Source organism: Condylura cristata, unplaced genomic scaffold (assembly GCF_000260355.1).
Source record: "Condylura cristata isolate star-nosed mole 26May11 unplaced genomic scaffold, ConCri1.0 scaffold00015, whole genome shotgun sequence".
In the NCBI taxonomy this organism is placed as follows: Eukaryota; Metazoa; Chordata; class Mammalia; order Eulipotyphla; family Talpidae; genus Condylura; species Condylura cristata.
In genome coordinates this window covers 28,944,394-28,970,660 of record NW_004567116.1, presented here as the reverse complement: position 1 = coordinate 28,970,660, position 26,267 = coordinate 28,944,394, and the positions used below count along the sequence as shown (strand labels likewise).

Sequence of the window (26,267 nt, the reverse complement as noted above, 5' to 3'; positions counted from 1 at the left end):
TATTAAAAAAAATGGTGTCGTTAGGGAGATGGTATGTCTTGGTGGGCAAGATGCACACAGATGTGCCTTGCTTGGGCACTCACTCCAGGGATGGTAGCGGTGGCTGGTCCTGGCTTGTCTGAGTCTCAGCTGCCACATTGCATAGGGCTGCAACCGTTTTCTATTTTAGGATACCCAGAACTCAGTGTCCAGTGCAAGGCACATGGCAGGTGCTTCAATTCATGCTATTTGCTGTCCCTTGATTAGTACAGATCAGTAATTGCATTCACTGGAAGGTTCAAGAGCAGCCAGTGTCAATACCAGAACCTAAGTACAGCGTCACTGTCTGGAAGCAAGAAGTAAGGATCAGGATGGAACAAAGCTCAGTGCAGCCCCCTCAAACTTCTTTTTCCCTTGGGGCTATTTTCCTAAATTGTGGCTTCTCTTCTTCTGTTTGCTTAGCAATGCTACATAGTAAAGGGCCTGGACCCAGCAAGCACCTCAATTGATGGTCAGGTTGGAGCTGAGGGTCACAATTGGGCCCTTTGTGATGAGGGGAGGGGCGGCACCATGCATGGAGCCCCCTGTGGCTCTTCCTGAGGTAGAAGTCCATTGTCAGTCCAGGGGAGTCCATAGGGGAACGTGTTAGGTGGTGCAGGGGTCCAGGGACTGGGGCTGTCCTCTCCTCCTTAAAGACCCTCAGCAGAAATACAGATGGTCAATTGTGGTATCTGGTTAGGGCTGGCTCATGGTCACTAGGATCAGACAGTCTGACCTTCAGGGCTTGATGTAAGACATTTCCCCCAAAGCTATTGTGGGAACCCAGTGAGAACAGGCCACCCGCTTCCTGGGACCCAAAGAAAATGCCAAAGCTCTGCTGATGGCTGCGGGAGAGGTAGCGTCTAAGTTTCAGCTTCAGCTTCTTTCTTAAGGCAAATCCAGCAGGGTCTCGCGTCCATTACTGGAGACACCCCTGGACAGGGCTTGTCCTGCTGAGACTGTTAGGATGCAGTTTCTTTGGCCAGGGACAAGTTCTGCTCCCACTAATCTTGTGATTGACTCCATTTCTCCTCAGGGTCTCTTTATGTACCCAGTGGGCTTTTAGATATCATGTATCTAGAGCTTACTTATTTTCTCCCCAACGCTGACCAGGATTTGCAATTATTTATATTCATTCTTAAAAGCCCGCTGCTAAGACCTGGGTGAAGACCTGACCCATCTTGTTCTCTACACCAGCCAGATGCCAGCGGCGCACAGCACCTGGTGTTCACTTGGGAAATGCTTGTTGGCTGAAGGAGTGGATGGGAAGCACACACCAGGTTTCAAGTCCACCTCTGCCACCTGTCTAGAAAGAAGGATCCTTCAGCCACAGCCACTTTCCTCACCTGTTGTCTAAAGGAGCAGGGCAGCCCCTGCCCAAATCCTCCCCGGGCTATTGTGGGAACCCAGAGAGCAGTGAGTGGGAAAACACTTGGTAGTGAAGCTATTTTCTTCCTTTTCACTCTTCAGAACTGTGCCAAGAGGCCTCATCTGGGGAAGTCTTCTTGTTGGCCTCTGCGGCCCTTGCCAACATCACCTTCTTCGACACCATGGCCTGTGAGATGCTCCTGCAGCTGAATGCTGTCCGCGTCCTCCTGGAAGCCTGCAGCGACAAACAGAGGGTGGACACACCTTACACCAGGGACCAGGTGCGAGCTCGGGGGGTGGTCAGGCCTGAGGGTGGTGGCCATGAAGGCAGAGGGCAGGAGGCCAGGGCTGAGGTGCAGGGGCAGAGGAGACGGCAGGGCCAGCAGCTCAGCTTGCCGCTGGTGTGTGCTCTCAGGGTGGCTAGTTGCTCTTGGAGCCTTTCTGTGAGCCTCTCTCACCCCTGTTGCCCACCGCAGCCATGATGGCTGAATGAGAGCTTTGCAGCTCCTGGCTCACCCGTGTGCAGAGAGCACCTTCTGGTTCAGATGTCTCATTCCTCTGGTTTCACTCACCGCCTGCCTCCTAGGAGACACACAGGCACCGGGAGGCCCCTTGTCCTCCAGGTACCTGTACCCTCTTGTGCTGGTGCCTAGCTCTCGTCACACCCGCAGCAAGCACCTTCCCTTCTCCGCCTCTGTACAAAATGGGGGTTAAAGCAGAACCTTGGCTTCAACGTCTTCATCCATCTCAAGTTTTTGTGCCTTTGAACTCCATGTAAAGTTTCGTTGGTGTGAAAGGATCTTACTGTTAAGCATGTTTGCAAACATTGAATGAGGAGGCTTCAAAATGTCTTTGAGCTGTGAAGTTGTGGAATTCTAACACGTTTTACCACTGCCACACACAGTCTCCTATTTAACTACAAACAGTGGGGGACCAGTGAGTTTCAGGTCTGTAAATTCTACGAGGCCCCTGACCTCCACCTTGGATGACCTTCACCTCCAACCCAGCTCATCCTGGCCTTACTCTTAGCCCATACCCCTGCCTGTTTCTCTCAGCCTCACCACTATGTCAAAGCTGCATGGCTCCCTGTACCAGCTCCTGCCCCAGGAAAGCCTTCTCCAGGGCTCCTGTCTCCTGATTGTAAGGCCACATCTCTCCACGTGGTGTTGAGAGGTGCAGGGGTGATGAGAGGATTCACTAGAAACAGAACAGGGAATAGAACAGGCTGACTGACGAAGTACACTGCTGAAGGGAACAGCAGGCCGGTCAGGAGAGGTCCACTGTGCCATGTGGGTCACCTCCGGGGCCTGGAATCGAACTTGCATCTAAGCAGCTGTGGCCGGCTTTGCAGTGCTATACTTTAACCCGTTTTACCACCAAGGAGGGCCCTTTCTAGTTATTCCATTTTTTGACATTAAAAAACTTGAAGGTTTGGTCCATGTTCCATATATATATTTCCCCAGGATTTCTTGAGGCCTCTAACCCAGAGCTGGCACCCCTGCTTCTTTAGGCCACAAAAGGAAAGAAACAGTTCTTTCTTCTCCTTAGAATCACTTTTGGAAAGGTAGCTGACTAGAGAAACCTCCATAGAGAATTGCATAGTATATAAGAATTAGCATTACCTTCATCCTGTGAGGATGCTAATATGGGTCCTATTTTGCAGATAGGAATATTGAAACTCAAGAAAGTGTCGCTAAAATCCTGTGGTTGTCAAGTAGCTAGTCCACATTTAATTCCTGTTCTGACTTAGACCACAGTCCTTAACGATCTGCTGTCATCATGAAGTGGAGGCTTTGGACTGAGGGTTATTATGCCCAGACCTTTTATTTACTGGGTGAGTTGGGACAAGTCATAGCTTCTTGGATATCAGTTTTTTACCTGTGAATTGGTACATGAATATCTACCTTGTAGGGTTATTGGGAGAGGGAGATAAGCTTATAATACTTGGTCCCTACAAAGTCCTTAATAGGTGATGAACACTATGACTTTTCAAACTTGATAGTCCAAGGTGTTTTGTCCCAACTTCTGTGACTGGCCGCAAGAAAGGAAGGCGGGAGGCAGAAAAGCTGAGCAAGCAGAGTTTATTGCTCTGGGACAGCACCAGAGATGGAGCCCCTAGGGTGGGGTCCGCAGCTACTGCCAACCCTATAGGGAGGAAGGGTCTCTTATATAGATTCTAAACTCAGATTCCAAAGTGGTGACTCATCCCTGTGTCCTTTGATGTAAGGCCCAGTTCGTTATCACCTTCAGCTAGTCCCATCCTGGATGCAAGGTCAGTTTATTACCACTTTATCAAGCTTGGATGCAAGGCTCAATACTTTACCGCCCTAATTCAGTCCTTGTCAGTAAATCTTTGGTCACTCCCAATACAAGGAATATGAATCACCCAAATCCCTCAACTCTGTCTTCCATGTTGGCATTGCAATGATTTCAGGCCTGTGTTTCCTTGCAACTGCTCATTTCTTGGAGTGGAATAAGCCCTCTGTGTAAAGTATGACAGTAAAAACAGACTGATGGCTTGCTAAGCTGACCTTGGCTTGGCTGTTGAGGTGACTGTCCAGTGGATGTATGGAATGGGGTGGGGAGGACCACCCTGTGTGATCTGTTGTGCTCCTGTTCTCTTCTTCAGATGGGCCCTTACATTTGCTTGGTCTCTCAACTACCTTGACACAACCTCAGATCCTTTCTTCTTCAACTGTCTCTTCTGTGGTCAACTCTGGTCATTTCATATAAGATCCAGTAGTGAGGCAATAAAAACAGGGATTTGGGGGTTCAGAGACCTGGGTCCCAAGCTTCCCTGTTATCACTAATCATGTGACATTGGGTAATTCACTCTCAGCCTCACTATTCTCATCTGTGAGTGGGGTTAATTTATATGGACCCAACAAAGTTGAAGTAAGAAACTTCTGGGTGCCTCCCTGGTGATGCAGGGGTTAATGTCTCAGCACTATCAAGCTATTGGCAGCCACCGCACATGAATTTGACCCCAGGCCAGGGAGCTAACCCCTCTGGTGCAGCAGATCTCTCCTGTGTTGCCTGCTGCTCCCCTCAGCAGTGTACTGCAGTCATTTTACCTGTTCTGATCCCCACTCTGTCTCTGATGAATCTTCTCAGCTCTGCTGAGGCCCAGACCCTAGTTCTTGTATGCATAAATAAATAAAAATAAATCTTAAAGAAGAATTAAGTAAACTAATGCAGATAAACTCTTAGTACAGCTTTGGCACATAGGAACTTCAAATAATAATGTCAACATTGTTATTACTCATTGGATGTAAAGCATAGAGCCTTGAGTGGGGAGCCTCTGGAGTTGTTTCCTTTTCTGTAAAATGGGAATGGTCTCTTCTAGCTCTACGACCTGTGCTCTATGTGCAGGGCCCCTTTTTCATCACAAGGCGTGACTGGCCCCCTCAGAAACTTCATTAATTCCTAGCAAGACAGGGGCTTGAGGTGAGGAAAGAATGTGGTCAAGCCTTACGCACATGGAAGTTCAGAGTTTGAATCGGGAATCTCCTGCTATCTTCACAGTTAGGTCCCAGCCCTACCCTCTTCTCTCTCCTCCCCTCTTCCTGGCCCTCCAAATTTGAGATTTGTCTCTACTGTCCGCAGGATGGTTTCACCTCCTGGCCTGGCTCAGAGCAAGCACTTAGCTAGTGATAGTACACCCATTAGAGAAACAAATGGCTCTTTCCTGTGGCAGGGGGAGGATGAAGGTGACCAGAGGGCTCTCTGTAATGAAGACAAAGAAGATGAATTAGATGCTGAAGTGCTCACCAGCCCCAAAACACTTAAGAGATTAAATGCCCGTGAGGCTTCCGGTAATGCATCTGCCAGTGACGTCAATGCTTTACGGAGCCTCTTGTCTTCGATCTACACTTTGTCCACCTGTGTTTGGACATCTCAGGGAGAACCTCTCTGTCATCCTGACAGGCTGAGTCCACTTAATTTGCCCAACAGAGACTGGATGACCCTGTCCATTGTGTGCCCTCACCTGGGCTGGGGGGCAGCCCTGGGTATGAGTGAAAGCCCAAACTGATGCCATGACAGGCTTCAGAATACTTCTGAACCAGCCAGGCCTAAGTTTCAGTTATCAACAAGGTGCTAAGGCTGCGTAAATGTCCTAATCTTGCTCATCCCATAGCAACAGCCACTTAGCAAGTAGGCAAGTAACCAGTACATATCAGGAAAACGCCAGGTGTCCTAAGGTATGCGGCCGAGTAGTGAGGGTCACATCTTACCAGGTTAAGACAAGATAACTTTGTTCAATGTACTGCTGAGATACAACTCCTCTCTTCTGTAATAAAACCCCCGCCTGCCCTGAGCTCAGGGCTCTCAACTTTGGCCGCTGCACTGGTGCATGTTGGCAGCCCAGGCTCAAGCTTGCAATAAAGACCCTCGTGTGCTTTGCATCAGAATCAGCTCCTTGGTGGTCTTTGGGAAACTCGAAACCTGGCATAACATTAGTAACTCCATCACCTCTGCTAATCTAGGGGTGCTGGATGTGGCCTGCACTCCAGAAGAACAAGTCATCTGTGTGGCCTGTGCTTTCATCCTCAAGAAGAATATTTTAGAAGTCATACTGCTAGAGGCCCCCAAAATAGGTGGGACTTGGGAAAGTGCTGTCTCGTGCTGGCTCACCTCTGCTCTGGCCGACCTGTGACTTCCCAGGTAGAAGGGGGTGTCAGCTCATCTAGCCCACACAGGGACTCCCCCCCCAAGTTTGACTTTGTGTGGTCTTCAGAAATTAATTGCTTCCACAGTAGTGGAGGGTGTTGGTATATGCCCTTCATAATATACATGCTGTCTGTAGTTGGCGACGTCCAGATTTTATGGAGTTTCTGAAACCCCAGTGTGATCACCATTATCAGAAACCCATTTATCAGAGTTGCCATTTGCTAGAGGTTGTAGTTTTGATTCATATATGAAAATCCTATTATTTGTCAAATTCTGCCATATACATGTATATGTGTGTATATGTACACACACTCACATATACACACACACACACATACACACATGCATATACCACATATATATACATAGTAGAAGCAGCCCAAGCTTTGGGTCCATACAGTAGAGTTCTAATCTTGGCTCAGCCATTTCCTATCTCTGTGATCTTAGGCAAATTGCTTAACTTTTCTGAGCTATAATTACCTTGTTGGTGTGATGATCTGATGATAATGGTGGTGGTAATGGTAATGATAATATTTCCTTCCTCTTCATGTCATTGTGATGCTAAGACAGAACCAAAGTGGATACTCAAACATGAAAGCAGAAGAGTCTCTGATAGACCCAGAACTGGAATGGGTATGAGGTACAGAATGGCAGTTCTGGGCCAGGAAGTTAGGGCCAGGAAATGTAGGGTGTTGTGAGTCAAGAGGTGGTCTTTTATTTTTATTTTTTTTATTTTAATATAGTAGTTTATTTTTACATCATTGTGTGCCTTTTTCCATCTCAGGTGTAATCCCTGTGGGTTTCCCATCACCAAATCATCCGTGTGCCATCACCATGTCACCATAGTCCAGTGCACTCCCCACCCCCTCATGCCCCCCTTTTTAAAATCCCATTCTCTTCTCCAAAAGGTGTGGTCTTTTTAATCCATGTGTGTGTGTGTAGGTAAGTTGTATGTGTGTGTGTATGGGGGAGTGATGAGAACAGTAAGCTTTTTAAAGGAATAGATAGGATTATTTGTCTATGAATACAGATACACATTCATCCATCTGGAGTGTCTGGGAAGCACTGATGACAATAACACTCAGCTCTGATCTGCTCTAGAAACTCCTCCCTACAGAGCCAAGGGACGACTAAGAACAGAGACCCTGGCCTGGCATTTACTTACTCTTAAACTACAAGACCAAGTCCAACCTGGATGGAAGGTCCAAAGAAGGGGAGTGTGGCCTCAACAGAGAGGCTCCTTTGTCCTAGCTCACCTACAACTGTGGACCCACATCCAAGGTGATTTCATGGCCTTCGTGGCTCACCCTCCTAAGCCTAAAACCCAGTCTTGTGTCTTCGAGGGGGAAGCAGGCCCTGTGGGTGTGAAGACCTTTGTGCCAGGCAGTGGAGCAGTGTGTTTGCCTCAGGGTCGATGGAGCAGTGTGTTTGCCTCAGGGTCCATGCAGAAGTTCTGATTGTCTCCACAGTGGTCCAGCTCCTTCAGCTCTGGTCCAGCACCATGGTTGACATTGGTACCAGAACTTTCCAGAGTTGACACAGTGATAGTAGAGATCTTTTTTTTTCTTAAGGATTTATTTATTTATGCATACAGAACTAAGGTACAAGTCAGAGGTGCAGGGGGTGAGAGGATTCACCAGAGACAGAGTGGGGAGCAGAACAGGCAGATCGACGAAGTACACTGCTGAGGGGAGAAGCGGGCAGGCCAGGAGAGGTCTGCCGCACCATGTGGGTCACCTCCCTGGCTGGGGATCCAACTCGTGCTACAGTGGCTGTTGTAGCTTCACAGTGCTGTGCTGTTGTGCCACCAGGGAGTGCCTGATACTAGAGATCTAAATAGTCCATCCAGCATTCAAGAGTCATTCTCATTATAACCATATGAACTACTGGCCTTTTTGCTGTAACTACTGCAAAGCATAAAATCCATCCTAACTCTTATTCAATGCATATCAAATTTCCCGTGTTGTGAGTCTTGTTAGCTCAGCGCTTCCATCTTCATTTGGGCATGCTGGGTGCTGGTCTGGCCTTCATCATTTGTTTCCAACATAGCAAATGGAAGGAGCAGAGGTGGAGTCAGAGTGTGACTGGAGCTGGCTGCTGAGACACTGCGAGGCACAGTGTTAAGCCTGTTCCTGCTGTGGGATCAGCTTGCAGTCAAGTGACTCCAAGAAACTACCCTGGCCAGCATAGGGTAAACCTTCTCCTCAGTGTGTATGCTGATGTGAGGAGGCTTTGGCTATCTCCTTCTTACCATCGGGACATTTTCTGTTGAACCAGTGACATGGGAGTTTCCTGCTATTCTGACTCAACTTATTAATTGCTATAATTTTCTTGCAGTGGTCAGTCTTTGGAAGGTCAAGGGACAAATGGTTTTATTTTATTTTTTAAAAAGTTTTATTTATTTATCCATACAGAGCTGGGGTACAAGCCAGAGGTGCAGGGGTGGTGAGAGGATTCACCAGAGACAGAGTGGGGAGCAGAACAGGTAGATCAATGAAGTTCACTGCTGAGGGGAGCAGTGGACAGGCCAGGGGAGATCTGCCACACTATGTGGGTCACCTCCGGGGCAGGGGATCGAACTTGCACTGAAGCAGCTGTGGCCAGCCTGCAATGCACACCACCAGGGAGGGCCAGGACAAATGATTTTAAAGATCCACCGAAGGTAATGAATACAGACTTTGCTGCTTTCTGTGCTGGTGAAGGTCTCCTCCCACCCTGGGATGTTGCCCCCCCGTGGGTGGGATCCCACCCTGGCAGCATGTTTGCCAACACTGGGTGTTGCATTAGCTAGTACTCCTTGACTCAGTCTTTCAATACCTGGGTATTTTCAGACTCTGTTCCTCAGAGACAAATCATAATTATGTGACAACTATTCTGAGTGCTTGACAAAACATTAATTCACTTAATTCTCATAACAGTCTTCCCCAAAGATGTACCCATCTTAATCGTCAAAATCGTCAATATACTACCTGACATAGCCACAAGGATTTTGCCAATGTGATTAAGAATCTTGATTTAGGAGTATTATCCTGAAATATCCATGTGAGGCAGTGTAACCACGAGTGGTCTTAAAAGATGGCGACAGAAGGTTTAGAGTCAAAGAGATGAATGAAATGCAGTTGAAGAAGCAGAAATCAGAGTCCAGAGTCAAGGAATGCCATTAAAAAAGAAACTAGAAAAGGCAAGGAAGTGAAGTCTCCCTTAAAGCCTTTGGAAGAAATGCAACTCTGTTAACATCTTGGTTTTAGTTCTGACTTCCGGAAGTACAAGGTGAAATTGTGTTGTATTGAACCACTAAGTTGGTGGTAGTTTGTTATAGCAGCAATAGAATACTAATCCACCCAGAAACCACAGCATAGATAAGTTATATAAGATGGCCAACATATTATGAAAAGTAAACGATAGAGCCCAAATCTGGAGCTAGGCTAACCTGTGTGCTTAGCCACTCTGCCACACTGTCTTCTGTGGTGGATAGCCTCTGTATTCACCAAATACATGCAGAGGGAATGGTTTCTATTCTCTCCGGAGGAATAGAACTTAATTAGAATCATCAGACATGACTGAATTAGCATAGGCACGGGACAACTCTGCCTGGCTCCTAAACTCTGTCCCTGACAACACCACTCTCTTGCATCCAGTGAGGTCAGCCAGTTGTCCCTAGACTCCCAAATCTGCCTGTGAGAAGCAGTATTGACCTCCTTCCTCTATATCATGGTGCATACAAGGGTGTTTCAAAAGGAGGGACTCCAAGCAGAGCCTAATTGGCATTTATTCAAATTGTGATTAATTGAATACTTCATCTGCACCTCAGAAAACCACATGGGGTACAGACTCTGCAAAGAGGAAGTAATTTTCATTAACAGGATCTAAATTAGCCTGACACAAAGACCTACCTGTGCCTGTGATACAGTTAATAATTGCCATATAATAAACCTGGTGCTACAGACAAAGGCTTCCTTTCTCTTTTTAAATTTTGCCCACCCTCCCTCTCCCATCCCCCTCCCCCTCCCTCCCCTTCCTTCTCTCCCTCTCCCCTCATTCCCTCCCTCCCTCCCCTTCTCTCCCTCTCCTTTCTCCCCCAACCTTCCTTCCCTCCCCTTCTCTCCCTCTCTCCTCCTTCCCCCTCCTCCACTCCTCTCCCTCCCCCTCCTCCCTCCCCCTTCTTTCTTTCCTCCCTCTCCCTCTTCCCCTCCCCTCCCCCTCCCTCTTTCTTACTCATCCTCCTTTCCTTCCTTCTTTCTTCTCACTTTCCCTTCTCCCTTCCCTTCTTTTGGATCTTTGTGTCAAGCGAGTGACGATGCCAGAGACTGCTGGACTTGGGGCGCAGCTGCTCCTGTGGTGAGACTCAAGGCAGGCGAGAAAAACAAACACCTGTAAGCAGATGTGAACTTGGCTTCCTGTTTCCTTCCTCCTAAACCATGCACTTTATGTCTCTCATAGAACCTTCATTTTTTTTTAAACTGGATTTTCACCCATAATTTTTCTTCCAACTCCTTCTACTTAACTACAAATACAGGCTGAAGGGGATCGCGCGCTTCCAAGGACTAAGGCTCTTTTAATCCTGTTATTTTTGAATGTAAACATGAGCTTGTCACACCTCTCATAAAACATCTGGTGAGGCAAACTGCTTCCTGGATAAAACTTCTGGGGCATTCCCCTGTCCCTTCACAGAAGTCCACTGAACCTCAGCAGGGCTCATCCACGGGGCCCCTGACCAGGTGGGAGCTGGGCAGGCTGACACCATTGCAGCTTCAGAATGCGCATCCTGTCAACATGAGTTTAGTGGGAGTTTAGTGGGAGAGCGGGCTATTCCTGTAAGAAGGAAAACACTTTTTTTTGCTTAAAACAAGAGATTTTGTTTTCTGTATGCACTAATTATTCAGTCATCTACAGTTTTAGAGTTGTGGCCAGGCCTCCAAAATCCTCGCATGTAGTCTGAAGAGACCTTTAAGAGAGGTGAGTCTGTGCCATTAGGTGTTTCTAGTCCATTTTATTTTACTTGCCACTAGAGGGCGCTGTCTGCTTCCGTGTCTGCTTGTGTGGGGCAGTGTTGTGGGCAGGGCATCCAGGCACCCTATGCAGCATATTCCAGTGGTGTTTTGGGTCTGCCTTGAGACTTTTGCCCACCCATTCCTTAGCTCAGTTTTGTGCTGTGAGTTCTCTGTGCAATCTCGAGTACGCCAGGGTAGATGGGGAAGGGCACTGCTGGCTTCCCAGCCCGTGAACTGGTGCAAGCTCACTGTCCACAGGTGTCAGCTGACCTTCACGCCAGCCAGAGCCCATCTGTGATGACTGACAGGCGAGGCTTGCAGGCTACAGACTTGGAAAGCAGAGCTGAGCGTGGGCTTTCTCGTCAGAGTCCAAAGACTCTATGATGGCTGGTGTGTAATGCTGCCCTTTTATCCCACTCATGTCCTCTAACCCTAACTTCGACTCTACTAGCTTCAGGTTGAAAGTAGGTCAAGCTCAATATCAGGGAAAGAAACACAGTCTAGGCCACGGTGGGCCAGGAACCTGCCAATTCTGCTTGTACCTCAGGACCTGGGGCTGGAGGGACCCTGTTCTCTCCCCCAGGTTTGGCGTGCCTGGGAGCCATCCCAAGGCTCACGGTGCTGAGTGGGTGTCAGTCACTGGGGAACACATCTGGGTGGCAGGGCTCATGAAGCTGGAAGAAAATCCCCAGGAAGAATGATCCAGATGGACGGAAAGGAGTCACAGACTAAATGAAAGCTCCTGGCTCCCCTGGGTGTAGAGAACACCTTTTGGCGCTGGTGTGTCCCTTTTCTTAGCTTCTCAATCCTCTCTTCCAGATCGTGACCATCTTGGCCAACATGTCCATGCTAGAGCAGTGCGCCTCTGACATCATCCAGGAGAATGGTACGTGGTTTCAGCAAGTGCTGGTTGTGCGATTGATGCGGCTTTGCAGGACAGTGCTTGTGTGAGGCCTGTGGGTAGGGGTGGAAATAAGGACGGGAGGTCTCTGCCTTTGCACGAACAGATCTGTGTACTAATGTGTGCAAGCACCTGGCAGGTCGGCTGCCTGGCAACTGGGAACAGAGTGAGGAGGCTTCCTCGGACTGGTAAGTGAGGCAGCAGAGGTGCTGATGGGCACGAGTGAGGGGGACCCAGGCTACTGCTCTGCTCTTGTTCAGCTCCCTTTTCCCAGGTTGCCTCTTTGTTTTAACAGACCTATACTCTCGCTTCCTCCCCACTGCTCCATTAGTGGTAGAATGATACAATTTTTGCTAATTTTGTCACTGAGCTGACAGGGAAAAGCTATCTTGAGCCAGTTGAAGATGAGAGGCCAAGGGGTGTCTTCCATCAGCACTTGGAGGCTTCAGCTCAGGTGGTCAGCAGAGGAGGGTCTCATAGGCCTGTGGATTTAGGGTGGAATATCTGAGTCTACAGAGGTTCTCATAGGTCACACAGTGCCACTGATGGACTCATCATGCAGTCAGCGGTTACCGCATAGGACAATGTGAACAGAATGGAGAAAGCCTTCCCTTTGTCCTAAGCGCTCATCCCCTCTGCAAGGAGACCCCAACAGGAAGAAAGTGAGAGATGACAGAAGTATCTCACCTCACATGGAACAGTGAGGCAGAGGGAGGATGGTCAGTGGTTGAGACCCTGAAAATAGGGAACAGACTGTCTGGGCTTTACTGCTCACCTTTTTTTTTTTTTTTTAAAGATTTATTTATTTATTCATACAGAACTGGGGTACAGGCCAGAGGTTCGGGGGTGGTGAGAGGATTCACCAGAGACAGAGCGGGGAGCAGAACAGGCAGATGGACGAAGTACACTGCTGAGGGTGCAGTGGGCGGGTCAGGAGAGGTCTGCCACGCCATGTGGTCTCCTCCGGGGCAGGCGGGGATCGAACTCATGCGGAAGTGGCTTTAGCTTCTTAGTGCTGCGCTTTAACCCGCTGCGCCACCAGGGAGGGCCATACTGCTCACCTTTTTTATTTTGACATTTTATTTGTTTTTATGTAGAAGAACTGGGGAGTAGGCCAGAGGTGTGGGGAGTTGAGAGGATTCACCAGAGACAGAGTGGGAGCAGAACAGGTGGGTTTTAGTGAAATACACTGCTGAGGGGAGCAGTGGGAGAAACAGGAGAGGTCTGCTGCACCATGTGGGTCAGCTCCCTGACCAGGGATTGAATTCAGGCCATTGCAGTGGGACTTCGCGGTGATGGCACTGGGCCTTAACCCTTAGGCCACCAGGGACCTGGCTCCTGACTGTTTTGCTAAGTGCAAGACCTCTGTTTTTTTCATCTGCAAAATGGCAGCAATGGCAATACTTGCCACATAGCGATGTTATGATGATTAATATAAGCCATATTTGAAAAGTGATCTGGCTCAGAGTAAATGCTACGTTGAAGGTATCTGCTCTTTAGGAATCAGTGGTAGTTTCAAGAGGTCCAGTGGAAGAGAGTTTGATGAACGAAATATTTACAGAAGGGGGGCAGGACTGGAGTGTCAGCAATGTTGAAGGCCCCCCAGTCAAGACAGAGCAAGCTCGGCATGCAGGCTGGTTTGAAGGACAGTCCTCTTGCCAGTGTGTTTGAGATTCTGAGGTGCCGCTCCTGGCAGCCAGGTGACTTCATCTGCCCTGCCCCACTTTGCAGGATGAGGAGGGCTGGATGGAGGGGCCGCTCTGGGGACCAGAGACTCAGAGGACATGGGGAGCAGGCCAGGGCCGCCCCCTCTCTCACTTGTCAGTCCAGTGACATCCTCCTTTCACTAGTTCTGCTCTGTTCTCAGCAGTTGGGACTGAGCTGAAAACGTGCTGGGGAGGGAACATAGCATCGAGGCTAGTCTGTGCAGCTTTAACTCCCCACAGCTCTTCTGCTCTGAATCTGGTCAGCATAATTTAGGAAACCCATTCTGGATTTCACTGGGCAGCCCTGATTTCGAGGCATCCTGTCTTTTTCTAGTTAAGACTTACAAAGTATGTACTTACAGGAAATGTTGTTTATAGACATTCGTAAGATTCTTTGCGTGAACACAGTTCTAGCCATTCATTTGCTAGTTGTTCAACAAATATTTGAGCTCAGCACTCTTCTGGGCTCTTTGCATATATCCATGGAGGCAAAGGACACACACAAAAGTCCTTGCCTGGGGAGTTTACCTGTTAGTATATGAGAAACTGAGATTCCAGGTGCAAAGCTTGCATTTGGAAATTGGCTTCTTTAAGGGGACCTTGGTCAGGAGGCCTTAGTACAACTGCTTAGGCTTGTGGCTCATCCCAAAGCCAGCTTTTGGGTGCCCTTTATTCACAACCCCATAGACTGTCACATTTATACCACAGGACAGGAACACTGTGTCTTCATCTCAGGGACACTGTGGCATAGAGGGAGCCTGAGACCACGTTCCATTCAGTTGCTGGGAAGAGGGTTTGGGAAGAAGCACCTTGCCCAGAGAACTGTGTGTGGTGGCAGCGTTAAAAGGAGCTAAGAAAGGCATGGCCTGTGGGACCCCTCAGGTCCATCGGAAGGAGATTTAGGATACTGGAGAAGATCATTAGGAAGAGAAAAGACTCCTCCTCAGGACTGAATAGTCTCAGGCTCCATAGGGAAGTAACTCAGAGCCTCTGTCCTGGGATCCAGGAGCGTCAGAATTGCATCCGGTTCAGGGTAGACTCAGGCATGTGCAGAGTCACTGGAATCCACTGACTCCCTGGGAACATGGGAAGTCACTTCCTCTCTCCAGACCTTGGTGCTCATGGGGACATGGGGGAGACAGAGGGCTAGGCTAGAAAATTTTATGGGTCCTTTGGACTTCACGGTATGTCAGAGGTTGCACAAGGAATCCAGACAGGAATATAAACAGGTGACGTGACTGAGTAAGGACTGGGTCAATCCCATTTGAAAGCATAAGTCATAACAAGCTCTAGCAAACTGTTGTCGTGCACAACTGTGGGCTCAGTGCTTTTAGATCAGGAGGTACTTTCTTTTTTTTAGAAACAGGAAATTTGGGATCTTTATGGACATCTCCCAGTTTTCCCATTAGCAAATTAAAAAACATTATCGACACTGTGTGGAGCTGTTAGACAAACCAAAATAGCTCAGAACCATGCTTGGTTTTGGTTCTGAGCTGGGAAGTGCATCTGGGTGCAGAAACGTGGATGTGTAAGCTGGGGAAGTTGGAGAATTCCTCCTACAGAAGATGGACTTTTTTCTACAACCTGCAGGACGGGCACTAATTAGGTGGGCATGAAAGGGAAAGAAACAAGCGGGTTAGCCAAGGCCTGAGGTAGCAGTGATGTGGGAGCAAGTTTGCAGGAAAATGAGAAGGGAGTTCTGATTCCTGGGGAGGTGGAGAGGTTTTGCAACTGACTACATTGTGCCTAAAGCTCTCTGTGCAACTGCTTTACCCTCTTCCACAGCTGGCATACCATCTAGAACAGTTCATCTTGTGATTACCCAGCCTAGGTTTGACTCTTGCTGCCAGGTGCCCATGACCGCTGGGCCTGCCTCAGATGCAGCCTGCCCCAGAGGTGGAGAGATGACAGAGTAACTGGATTGCCTCAGTTCTGACACCAGCTCTCCGGCTACTAACTGCGTGACATGGCCCTTCTCTCCAAGCCTCAAAGTGAATTATCATAATACCTGTTCACAAAACTATTTGCAGGTTTCAAGGGATCATGTTATTTACTGTGCATTTTGGCACAATGCCAGGTATGTAGGAATAGCTGTCCGGCCCGCCCTGGTGGCGCAGCTGGTTAAAGCACAGCATTAAGAAGCTAAAGCCACTTCAGCAAGAGTTCGATCCCTGCCCCAGAGGTGACCCACATGGTGCGGCAGACCTCTTCTGACCCACAGTGTCCTTAGTCGATCTGCCTGTTCTGCTCCCCACTCTGTCTCTGGTGAATCCTCTCACCACACCTCCACCTCTGGCCTGTACCCCAGTTCTGTATACATAAATAAATAAATCTTTTCAAAAAATAATTGCTGTCCCTTTAAGCATAGTGACTTGGTACAGGGCACCAGGGACTCACCTCTGTCGAAGGAAGTGTCTTGTTTGGCATCTTCCCTGTGGTCAGGATCCTCAATGTCAGCCAGCCATGCAGCTGGGGTGGGCGCCCACTGTTCACCGCTTCCTGCCAGGGCTCCAGCTCATCCTGGGCATGCTGTCTGAGAAGCCACGGTCGGGGACCCCCGCTGAAGTGGCAGCCTGTGAGAGAGTCCAGCAGAAGGCTGCGGTGACACTGGCCCGTCTCTGCAGAGACCCAGTGGTGGCGCGGGAGGCCGTGCGACTGAGCTGTAAGTGTGCAGGCTGGGGACCCAATGGAGCAGGGCTGGGGACGGGGTCAGCCCTGATTTTGTGGTGGCAAAGGGGACTGGCTGGGGTGAGCCCCACTGTACTGTGCTGGAAAGTGCCAGGCTGGAAGCCCTAGGGAGGCTGTGACCTGGGGCTGAAGTGAGGGGGGAAGGGCCTGGCCAGGTTCCAGTTGGCCAGAACAGTGACTCCCTGCAGGCCTTCTGTTCATAGGGCCGCTTTCTTTCCTTCACTCAGTCGCTTCCCATTCTCTTATTAGTTCCTTTATTTGCTTGCCTATTTGTTTACTTTTCCACATATTGACTCCTGAATCTGTCCCTTTGTTCGTTTATTTATTGATACTTTTAAATTATCTATCTATGTTTTTTTACATCATTCTTTATTTTGTGCATTTTTTCCATCTCAGTTGTAATCCCCATGGGCCTCCCACCACCAATTCACCCATGTGCCATCACCACAGTCGAGTCTTCCCACCCCAGTTCTGCTCCCATTCGCCCTCCCACCCCCCCAAAATGTTTCTGGTTTATAGTTGTTCATTGTTTTCATTTTTACTCTATTATTAAATCTCTCTCTCTCTCTCTCTCTCTCTCTCTTTCTCTCTCTCTCTCCTTCCCTTATGCTCCTGCTATGAGTGAAATCATCTGATATTTTTCTTTTTCATTTTGGGTTATTTCACTAAGTATGATCGCTTCCAGTGCCATCCATATTGTTGAAAAAGGCATGTTTATCCTTTTTGATTGCTGAGTAATATTCCACTGTGTATATGTACCACATCTTCTTAATCCAGTCATCTATTTTTGTTCATTTACTAACTCCCTCAGTACAGCACTCATTCATTCAGTCACGTATTTGCCCAGCAATATGTTTGGAATCCCTGCCATGTGCTGCTCTATTCTGAGAGCTGGGCACAGAACACTAATGTGACTCTGGCCATGTAGGCGATGGTTGATGCAGGTGGCAGACATGGAAACAAAAATGTCTAGTTGTGTGCCATAGAGGGGTATTCAAAGCACTTCCCTGGCACACTCAGCACATGGGGTGGGGGAGAAATGCACACATATCTGGATGGGTCAGAGTATTTTCACAGGGACGTGCATCTTCAGTGTGGTTTCAGGGCTACTCGGGTGTGAAGATTAAGAAAGGGGGGTCCAGGTAGAGTTGTGAGAATAGTGATTGCAGAGACCTGGACCATCCAGGAAGCCCAGGGACAGCAAGGAGGGACCCTGGGGCAGCAGAGGGCTCCTGCTCCAGTGTGCTTCTATGGAGGATTATCACATGTTGTATACCTTCTGCTGTTATCTGAGAATGCATTGTGCATTGCACTGTTTTTGCATTTTATTTTTAGAGTTTGAAAAGTCAATTTTCATTGAAAAACAAAGACATACATTTAACTCTTCTGTAAAGGTCTAGGAAATTCTGAGCTACTGGCAACTTACTGTAATTTTAGCCATCCTTTATTTTCTGACTAAAATAGACAACTGGTTAAACAACAACAAAGGATACCAGGTAGTGCCACTGGTGAAGATTTCAATATTAAACACGGCTGTGGTAAAGCAGAAGTTTCTAAATTGAAGCGCTGTAGAAAGACTGGGGCAGAACCTCGTGCTGCCACCCCCACTCAGTTCGGTCCTGGCCAGTCTTCGGGTACTTTAGGGTTTGCTGTTGATGCTCCGTTCACCCTGCTACATTACTAACTGACCTGGTCTCCACCACAAGGGCCTCTTTGGGTCCAGCCCCCTCCTTGGGAGTTTGGCTCCATGAACAGGAATCCTGAGCAGCGCCTCGCTTCACAGAGCCCAGCAAAGGGCTGCGTGAGAAGGCGCTGGCACCGTCTCATGGGCTGGTGTAAGATTCTCCCTGGTTCTCTTGCAGGTATGTCCCGTCTCATTGAGCTCTGCCGATCGCCCACTGAGAGGAACAGCAGTGACGCTGTGCTTGTGGCCTGTCTGGTGAGTCTCCATTCCCCAACTTCCTCCTTGTGTTGGCAGGGAAACCAGGGGTGGCCAGGAGAGCAGGTTGTGCCGTGTGGGCCATGTCAGTCACAAAACTTATGTAGGCTCCAACTTGTCTCTTTAAAATGGTGAATGCTGATGAGTCATACATTGATTCATTTAATTCATAAAATTTAGTGATTACATGTGGTTCCTTTTAGTAACCACAACCCTATAAGGTTCATCAAGATCAAGGCTAGAGGCATCTGAGAGCAAAATGTTGGGGGGTGATGGTGATGCTTTGGTGTGGTCAGCACATGGGAGTCCTAGGATGTTCCTGTCCCACAGTGGACATTGTGAGAAAGCCCCCTTCCTCTTTGGACAGGGCCTCTCTCCTTGCACGCCCCATACTTGGTCCCACTTACTCCTTTGTGGACTGGGACTGGTCAAGATTAGATAAGACCCGATAACATTATCCAACAGCCCCCAGGATCTTACTCCTGGATCAAGCAGTGGATCTGAGGAGGCCCCCACCCCACTTCTTGACATCTCCACCATGAGATGTCAGCAGACCCAGCTGGGGAATGCTCTTTGTCTCTGAACTTCTCCCTGTTGGGACTTGGTGAATCCCAAAGCAGAACAGCTGCCAATTGGATGCGTGGAGGAGCAGAATGTGATTGTCGGAACGGGCCGCTTAACTTCCAGAAGGCTTTGCCAGATCCTGGGGAGGGCCTCAAAGAATCAGAGGGAGATAGGTCTGGAGGTGTGAAATTTAAACCCCCTCCTCACTCCATTTTTTTTTTAAATTTTATAACAGTTTATTTTTACATCATTTTGTACATTTTTTTTTTTTTTAACCATCTCAATTGTAATCCCCGCGGGTTTCCCATCACCAAGTCACCCGTGTGTCATCACCATAATCTTGTGCACTTCCCTCCCCACACCCCCGGTTTTGATCCCATTCCCCACTCCACCCCTGCAAAATGTCTCTGGTATATGGTTGTTCATTATTCTTGCTATTTTCTTGCCTGGTCCATTATACTCCTGCTATGAGCGAAACCATCCGGTATTTTTCTTTCTCTTTCTGGCTTATCTCACTAAGCATGATCTTTTCCAGCTCCATCCAAGTTGCTGCAAAAGACATGTGTTTCTCTTTTTTGGTTGCTGAGTAATATTCCATTGTATATATGTACCACACTTTTTTATCTAGTCATCTACTTTTGGGCATTTGGGCTGCTTCCATGTTTTTCCAATTGTAAATAAAGCAGCAATAAACATGGGGGTGAAGGTATCTTTTCAATCAGTGTTTTTCTGTCTTTTGGGTAGATACCTAGGAACCTCCTCACTCCATTTTTAATCTGATCTCCTCTCATTTCTGGGAGCTCCTAAGAGGCATTACAGATAGACAGACCTATTGGTTGTGCTGTTAGTGGGATATGGGGCATTGGGTGGGTCTCCAAGTGCTCCAAGTTTTAGTTTAAACATTTACTGAGTGATTCTAGGGCCACACCCTCTTCAAGGCTATGGGGCTACAGCTGTGTGGGAAAAAAAAAAGACACAGTGTCTATGCTGCTTTCCTGGGGCTTTTTTCCTGATAACTTTTGAAGAACTTTAGCCATTTTTTGGCTTTTAGCCATTTACCTGGTTTTTTTTCTTCTCAGGTTTTAAATGCATAAAATAAAAGGCATAGAATTAAAATGGATAGCAATTATGTATTAAAAATAACATTTAGACACATGATACAGTAATATATGCACTTTTAAGATCTACCAGTGGAGACCAAAAACCCGTGGAGAGTGTAAATGGTATTTTAGGGCACCATCATCAACTGTGGTGCGATGTGGAAGTGTCTTGGTTTCTACTGAAACTGTGAGCCAGACGCCATGAGTCTACTGGTGCGCTGCCTTGAGTTATTGCTACATTCACAACAGAAGGAAATTCTGTCTCAGTTAAAGATTTTGTGAATAGAAGTCATTTTTTTTTCAAGTGCATAGACCTTATTCCTCTCTAGTCTTGTGAGTAAAACAGAGAGAGCTCGTACCTGGCAAACATATTATCATTGGCTCCAACTACCATTATCTTCACAGCTCAGGTAGCCAGCCACTGCCTGATACTGAATGGGGCCTGAGGCCTAGGGGAATAGGCCCAAGAGTTGGGGACCATGTGCAGTGGGAGACTTGTTACCATTGCTTTTCCATTGTCACTAGTTTGATGAAGAACCCACAAAGGGTGTGTTATGTCCTCTTGTCAATCACTTGGAGGACTTCCCAGTGGATTAAATCTATCATTGTGGAGGAGTTATTTCATGCTCCCTGCCCTTCCTGGGAACGCTGGCCTAGTTTTCTTCAGGACAACTTACTACCATGAAGCCTCCACGGTCCATCAGTTCATGGTTCTTGATGACCTATGGCTATTGCTTGGACCTGGGCCCTGGAGGCCACTCACTGTGTCCAGGCCCTGTGCAGACTGAGTGCCCTAAGCTACCACAGCACTGTGCGTTGGCTTTTGCCCCAAGCGGATGCCTTCACTACACCTCTGCCTGCCTCTCTTAGAGGGCTCCGCTCAAAATCCCTGACCTCCTGGCCTCCCAGGGACTCTCTGGAGCTCAGGGTGGGGGAGTTCACAGTCCTTGCCATGCTGTAGGCTGCATGTTACTTTCCCAGTGGGAGGCAGGCTGTGCTGGCCAGTGTCCTGGGTATTCTGAAGAGATGCTCTTGGAACTGGAACACAGGCCTGCCCGACACTGACATTTCCACCAGATCATCTTGTTTCCAGCCATGGTCTCTTCCTGTGTCTTATGCCTGCCTTTGCTTCTACTGCTCACTGCAGGCATTGCAGGGATTTTTATTTCACCCCTCAGACCTGGAAACTTAGAGCCCTTTCCCAGCTCTTTGTGTATTCTTAGGTTTGGAGACTGTTTCTTCCCTGACTAAGGGACTGCTAGGCTTGTCCCCAATCCCAACCCCCCCCCCCCTTGGTGGGTGATTGTGGTTTTGTTCCTCGAAGGGGCTCCACCATTTCATCCTCTGGTAGACAAGATGGGCCCAGTTGAGATATGGGAGGGAGCTGGAGGTTACCTCTTCTGCCCTTCCCTTCTTTGCACTTTCAAAGTTTCTCCAGGTGGAGGGAGGACATTTCAATTATCATCTCCCACATCTGGGAAGTGGCAGCGTAGATTGCCTTTCGCAAACAGAATTGATTTTCCCTTAATGAAGCGGCTGTCAGTGGGCTTGTTTAAGACTTCAGTGTTTTCAGACTGTCTGGGAAGGAGATCCTGGGATGACTGGCTGTTAACCCTTTGAGGGATGCAGAGACTCTGAATGGGAGAAGGGTCCTCTGGGGCTCTTGGGCACTGAACAAGGTGTGCTGCAGACTTTTGGGGAACCCTGGGGAGATGAGAATTCCTATTTGCGGTTGTGTTTTTTCAGATCTTGTTCTAGTTCTCGCTCTCTTGTTTCTCTTGTTTCTTTGGGGTGTCTCTTGTTTTTCCTTTCTTCCTGCTCTTTTCACCCCCATTCCCCTCTCATCCTTCTCCTCGCTCTCCTTCCTCCCTTTCTCTTCCTCCTACCTCTTTCATATGTGCCCCTACCCCCACTTGGGGTGCTCTTTTTTGCCACTATTTCTGTCTCTTTCCATCTTCCCTCCTTTCCCAGTCTCTATATTCTCTAAGTTCACTTCTGCCTCTTTGTTTTAATAGTTATTTCCTTCTAGTTCTTTCCCTCTGTCTTTTCTCTCTTTTTTTTTCTCTTTTCCTCCATCTCTCTTTTTCCTCCTATTTAATTTTCTTTCTTCATAAGGCTTTTTATCTTTCTTTGTCCCTAAACTTCCTTTGCTTCTTTTCTATCTCAGTGATATAAGATGCATTAATGAGCTCATCTCCTCATCTGCTGAGGACTCTGGATTCCATTTTGAATTGTGCCAACTCAAAGGCACAGTGGGGTTATTTTCCCCAGTTGTAGTCCAGGCAGGCTAAGGAATTCAGTTCTTTTGCTCTTGGGGAAATCATACCCTTGGAGAGGCAGGAAAGTATCCTGCAATTGCACTTCCTGCTACCAGTGATCAGACTCTTCTCGGATGCACAGAGACACAGGCCCCTTCTCCTTGATCTGGCCTGGCCATGACAGCACCTATTGCTCTAGCCCCCAACTTAGGACACCCTCTCTTTTTACTACCTTGGTCTGAATTCTGAGCAGTAGATGACCTCCCACTCTAGATAGTGAGATCTGCTTCTGCCTTGTAGCCGGTACCTACTGTCATGGGCTTGCAGCATCCTCCTGTGCTGGGAGGAGAACCCTGGAGTTCAACTGCTATGTGATCTTGGGATAACCGCTTTCCCTCTCCAAGTCTTAGTCCCCCCATTTCTGAAATGGAGAGCATGGTTCCTCGCTGCATCAGGTAGGGACTAAATGAACATTATGTGCAGATACAGAAAGCAATGTTCTTTGCTTCTCCTGCCCTTCTAGATATTTCTTTTTCTGTCTATTTCCCAGGAGAGAGGCAGCCATAAGCTCCCACCTTGTTCTTGGTTGTGTCCATGCTTAGGGAGAGGGAAGGAATTCATCTTCATCAAGGACTTAGTATGCATTGCCTCAGCTCACTGGTAAAGAGGTCTAGAGAGGTGTACAGCTCACATTCTCAGTTTCAAGTTGCTCTAGCAGCAGAACTCAATTTTAAAACATTCCATTTGCTCATTTTGTTTTCAGCAAACATCTGTTGAGACCTGTGCCAACTCCTTTCCAGCCTGCCATTAATACAGAGACATACAAAACAATCTCTATCCTTGAGGAGCTTAGAATCTAATGTTCAAAACACTTAAAACTCAATTGTACTCAAGTGGAAGAAGGTTGAGGGGCTTTGGGGGTGCAGGAGAGGGAGGGAAGGGCTGTGTCTGCCTCAAAGAAATCAAGGGAGGACTCACAGAGGAGGTGACAGTGGGCCAATACTTACAAGAGGAATGGGGTTGCTAGCAAACAGTGGAGAGGAACTTTATGCTGTAGGAAAAACACCTTTATGCCTGGTTGTAAAACAGGATGATATGCTGAGGGAACAAGGAAAATTTTGGTGTGTGGGGAGCTGGGTCATGGTTTCATTCCTCCTGTACTACTTCTAGTTGCTCCCCATCTTGGTGGGGAAATGATCTCCATCTCACTTTTAGAACCTTCTCTCTCTTTTCTCTTCCTGTCCCATATGCTTTGCTCAGAACTCTTCTGAGTGTGCAAATTAAAGAATAATCCTTGTCCTAAGGTTACTTAGGTACCTAGAAGCAAAAATATAATTCCATTGATACTTTTGACAGTTCAATTCTCTAGGATGAACAAATCTCACACTTAAATGTTTCATTCTGTTGGCCAAATCTTTTCAAGGCAGCTCTTTAAAATAATTTGTTTCTGTGATAGAAAAACCAACATGGCAAGACCATGGTTAATATCATGAGAAGCTTGCCAATGAAATTCACCATTGCAACCCAGCTGCAAATGAAGCCAAGTGACTATGTGATATGTTTCCATGGTGATGAGGTGACCAAAAGGACCCGGTCACTCAGGTGTCAGGTGATCATGCTCAAATCAGCTACCAAATGAGCCACATTCTAAAATGTATCTCTCAGGGCTCTGAGAAGGGAATCCGTGCCTTGAGTGGACCCACTGTGACCTATGTCATCTCTCTGTTGCTCCCCAGGCTGCGCTACGTAGGCTGGCTGGCGTCTGCCCTGACGGTCTCCAGGACTCCGACTTCCAGCAGCTGGTGCAGCCTCGACTTGTGGACTCGTTTTTACTATGCAGCAACATGGAGGAGAGTTTTGTGTAGTGGTGTAGTGGATGAAGGGAGGAAGGGCATTGGGCCTGACCTCCCCTGAGTACACACTTGGAACACACAAGTGCTCACCAGTTCCCTCACCTCCTTATTTATACTTAATTTATTTTTTACATGAAATAGACAGAGGGCAAGATATTGTAGCAACATCAGCCAGCAATCTGTGGTCCTTAAGGGTCTTTTTTGTTTTAATTTTTTGACTTCTGTGACTTTATAGTTGCAGATGTTGAAATGCATGACTAATGTGACAGATTGTCATGGGTGATTTCACTACATCTTGCTTTCTCTACTCTCTCTGTATACTCTTTCCTCATTTTTTTTTTTTTAACTTTGGAACCAGAGTATTTTAAGTGCCTAGCAGTCTTTTTTAACTTGGATTCGCTCTTTCTAAAGGATTTTAAATGACTTTCATAGTTGAAGGAAAGTTTTATTCTTTAATAAACAGAATCATATAGAATGTGTCTTAGATTGTCTCATTAAATTACGTCTTAGAGTAAATACTTTCTTCCAAGGTTTCATGTCCCCCCAATCTTCCCAGCTATTAAAAGTGCACCGAGAGTTTTACTGTTTCCATTGTGATAAATGGGTCAAGTTCTAAGTGATTGAGTGAGGACTCAGAATGATTTCTGAAAACATTGCTAAGTCCCTCAAAATGCACTTGTTCTGCTTGTGGGTAGCCTCCTGGTGAATAGAAACCTCAAATGAGATTACAGTGAACAAAATCTCTTCAAAATTATCCATGAAAGCAGTTATGTGCCAGAGCTGGCTCACACCACCAAGGGACAATGTGAGGATTTTCCCCCAACTCTATCTTTAGCGGCATTATGGGGGTAGTTTGAAATTGATGTTGTTGAGTGTATTTATACCACAGGAATTGGCAGGCAGTATAAATCAGAACTTTTCCTTTTTCTTTTTTAACAGTTAGTTTCCAAATGCCATTTCACAAATGTTTCAGAAAAATCTTGAATCCTTCTGAAATCCTTCTGAAATCCTTCTGGTTTAATGCCATCATACTGTAGTATGATTTTATGCAATTCATGAAATATTTCTTGAAGGCCTGGTGGCGCAGCGGGTTAAAGCACAGCACTAAGAAGCTAAAGCCACTTCTGCATGAGTTCGATTCCCGCCTGCCACAGAGGTGACCACATGGCGTGGCAGACCTCTCCTGACCCGCCCACTGTTCCCCTCAGCGGTGTACTTCGTTGATCTGTCTGTTCTGCTCCCCGCTCTGTCTATGGTGAAGCCTCTCACCACCCCTGAGCCTCTGGCCTGTATCCCAGTTCTGTATGCACAAATAAATAAATTAAAAAAAAATATTTCTTGAATTCCTATTACTCATCTCAATGAGTTAACCTATTTTATCAGGTTCTGGTTTAAATATATTACATGCATTTTCTTATTTATTCTTCATAATGATCATATAAAAATGCCAGGATGCTGCTTAATAACTTGCCCAAGGTCACATGTTTGTGTGTAGTGCTGGAGTCTGTACCCAGTAATAATTGTTGGCAGAGTTTTTTCTCTAGAATCCTCCGTTATAGAGAAAGGTAGTGTCTGGGTTCTCCTACCTGAAAGGATGGTGCAGAAAATGATAACAATATTTGCAATGTGCCAGGTACTAGTTTTCTATTATTATACTTATGTTAATTTACAGATATATGTGAACATCTATTGCATATACTAATACTCAGTTTTTCACCTAACTGTGAAGGAGCTATTATACCCATTCTACAGGTGAGAAATGGAGACAATTCATTTTTCTGATGAGACCATAGAGCTGAAGTAGCAAGTAATGTCAGAAAACCTAGGTTTCCTGCGCCCTTCCCCAAAGCTTATTTTAGGAATAAGATTTTGTTATATCAACATATTTAGGTTGTTGAGAAATGTTGGCAGTTTTCATATGATACCAACAAACAACTTCTGTTAATATTACAATTGCTTTATCAGAAAAGTTTTTAAGTGGTAGGGTACGATCGAGCTTGAAAGCTCCAATTTTACCATTGACAATAAATATTGTCAACTATTTTTCTTAATGTGACACACTCACTTTGTTCATTTTTGAGAAAATACCTGGCAAATATCTCAGTCTCAATTGCCATAGTTGTTGGTTTTTTTTTTTTTTGTCAATTATTCTTTCAAGCACAAATAGTGTCCCATGGGAAAAGTGACTTGCTCTCTTCACAAGACAAGTA

The 26,267-nt window shown here is 47.0% G+C and overlaps 1 protein-coding gene across 4 annotated transcripts in view; it reads left to right on the top strand.

The window, feature by feature from the left end:
• Positions 1–25,174, top strand: part of INSC (inscuteable homolog (Drosophila)) — a 119,171-nt gene extending 93,997 nt beyond the window's left edge. For all 4 annotated transcript variants that reach the window (XM_012725593.1, XM_004683017.2, XM_012725594.1 and 1 more), the window contains exons 9-13: positions 1,489–1,667; positions 11,868–11,934; positions 16,162–16,317; positions 18,206–18,282; positions 23,941–25,174. In XM_012725593.1, coding sequence (XP_012581047.1) covers positions 1,489–1,667; positions 11,868–11,934; positions 16,162–16,317; positions 18,206–18,282; positions 23,941–24,069 — 608 coding nt within the window. In that variant the 3' untranslated portion in view covers positions 24,070–25,174. The remainder of the gene's footprint in view (positions 1–1,488; positions 1,668–11,867; positions 11,935–16,161; positions 16,318–18,205; positions 18,283–23,940) is intronic.
• The last annotated feature ends 1,093 nt before the right edge of the window (positions 25,175–26,267 follow it).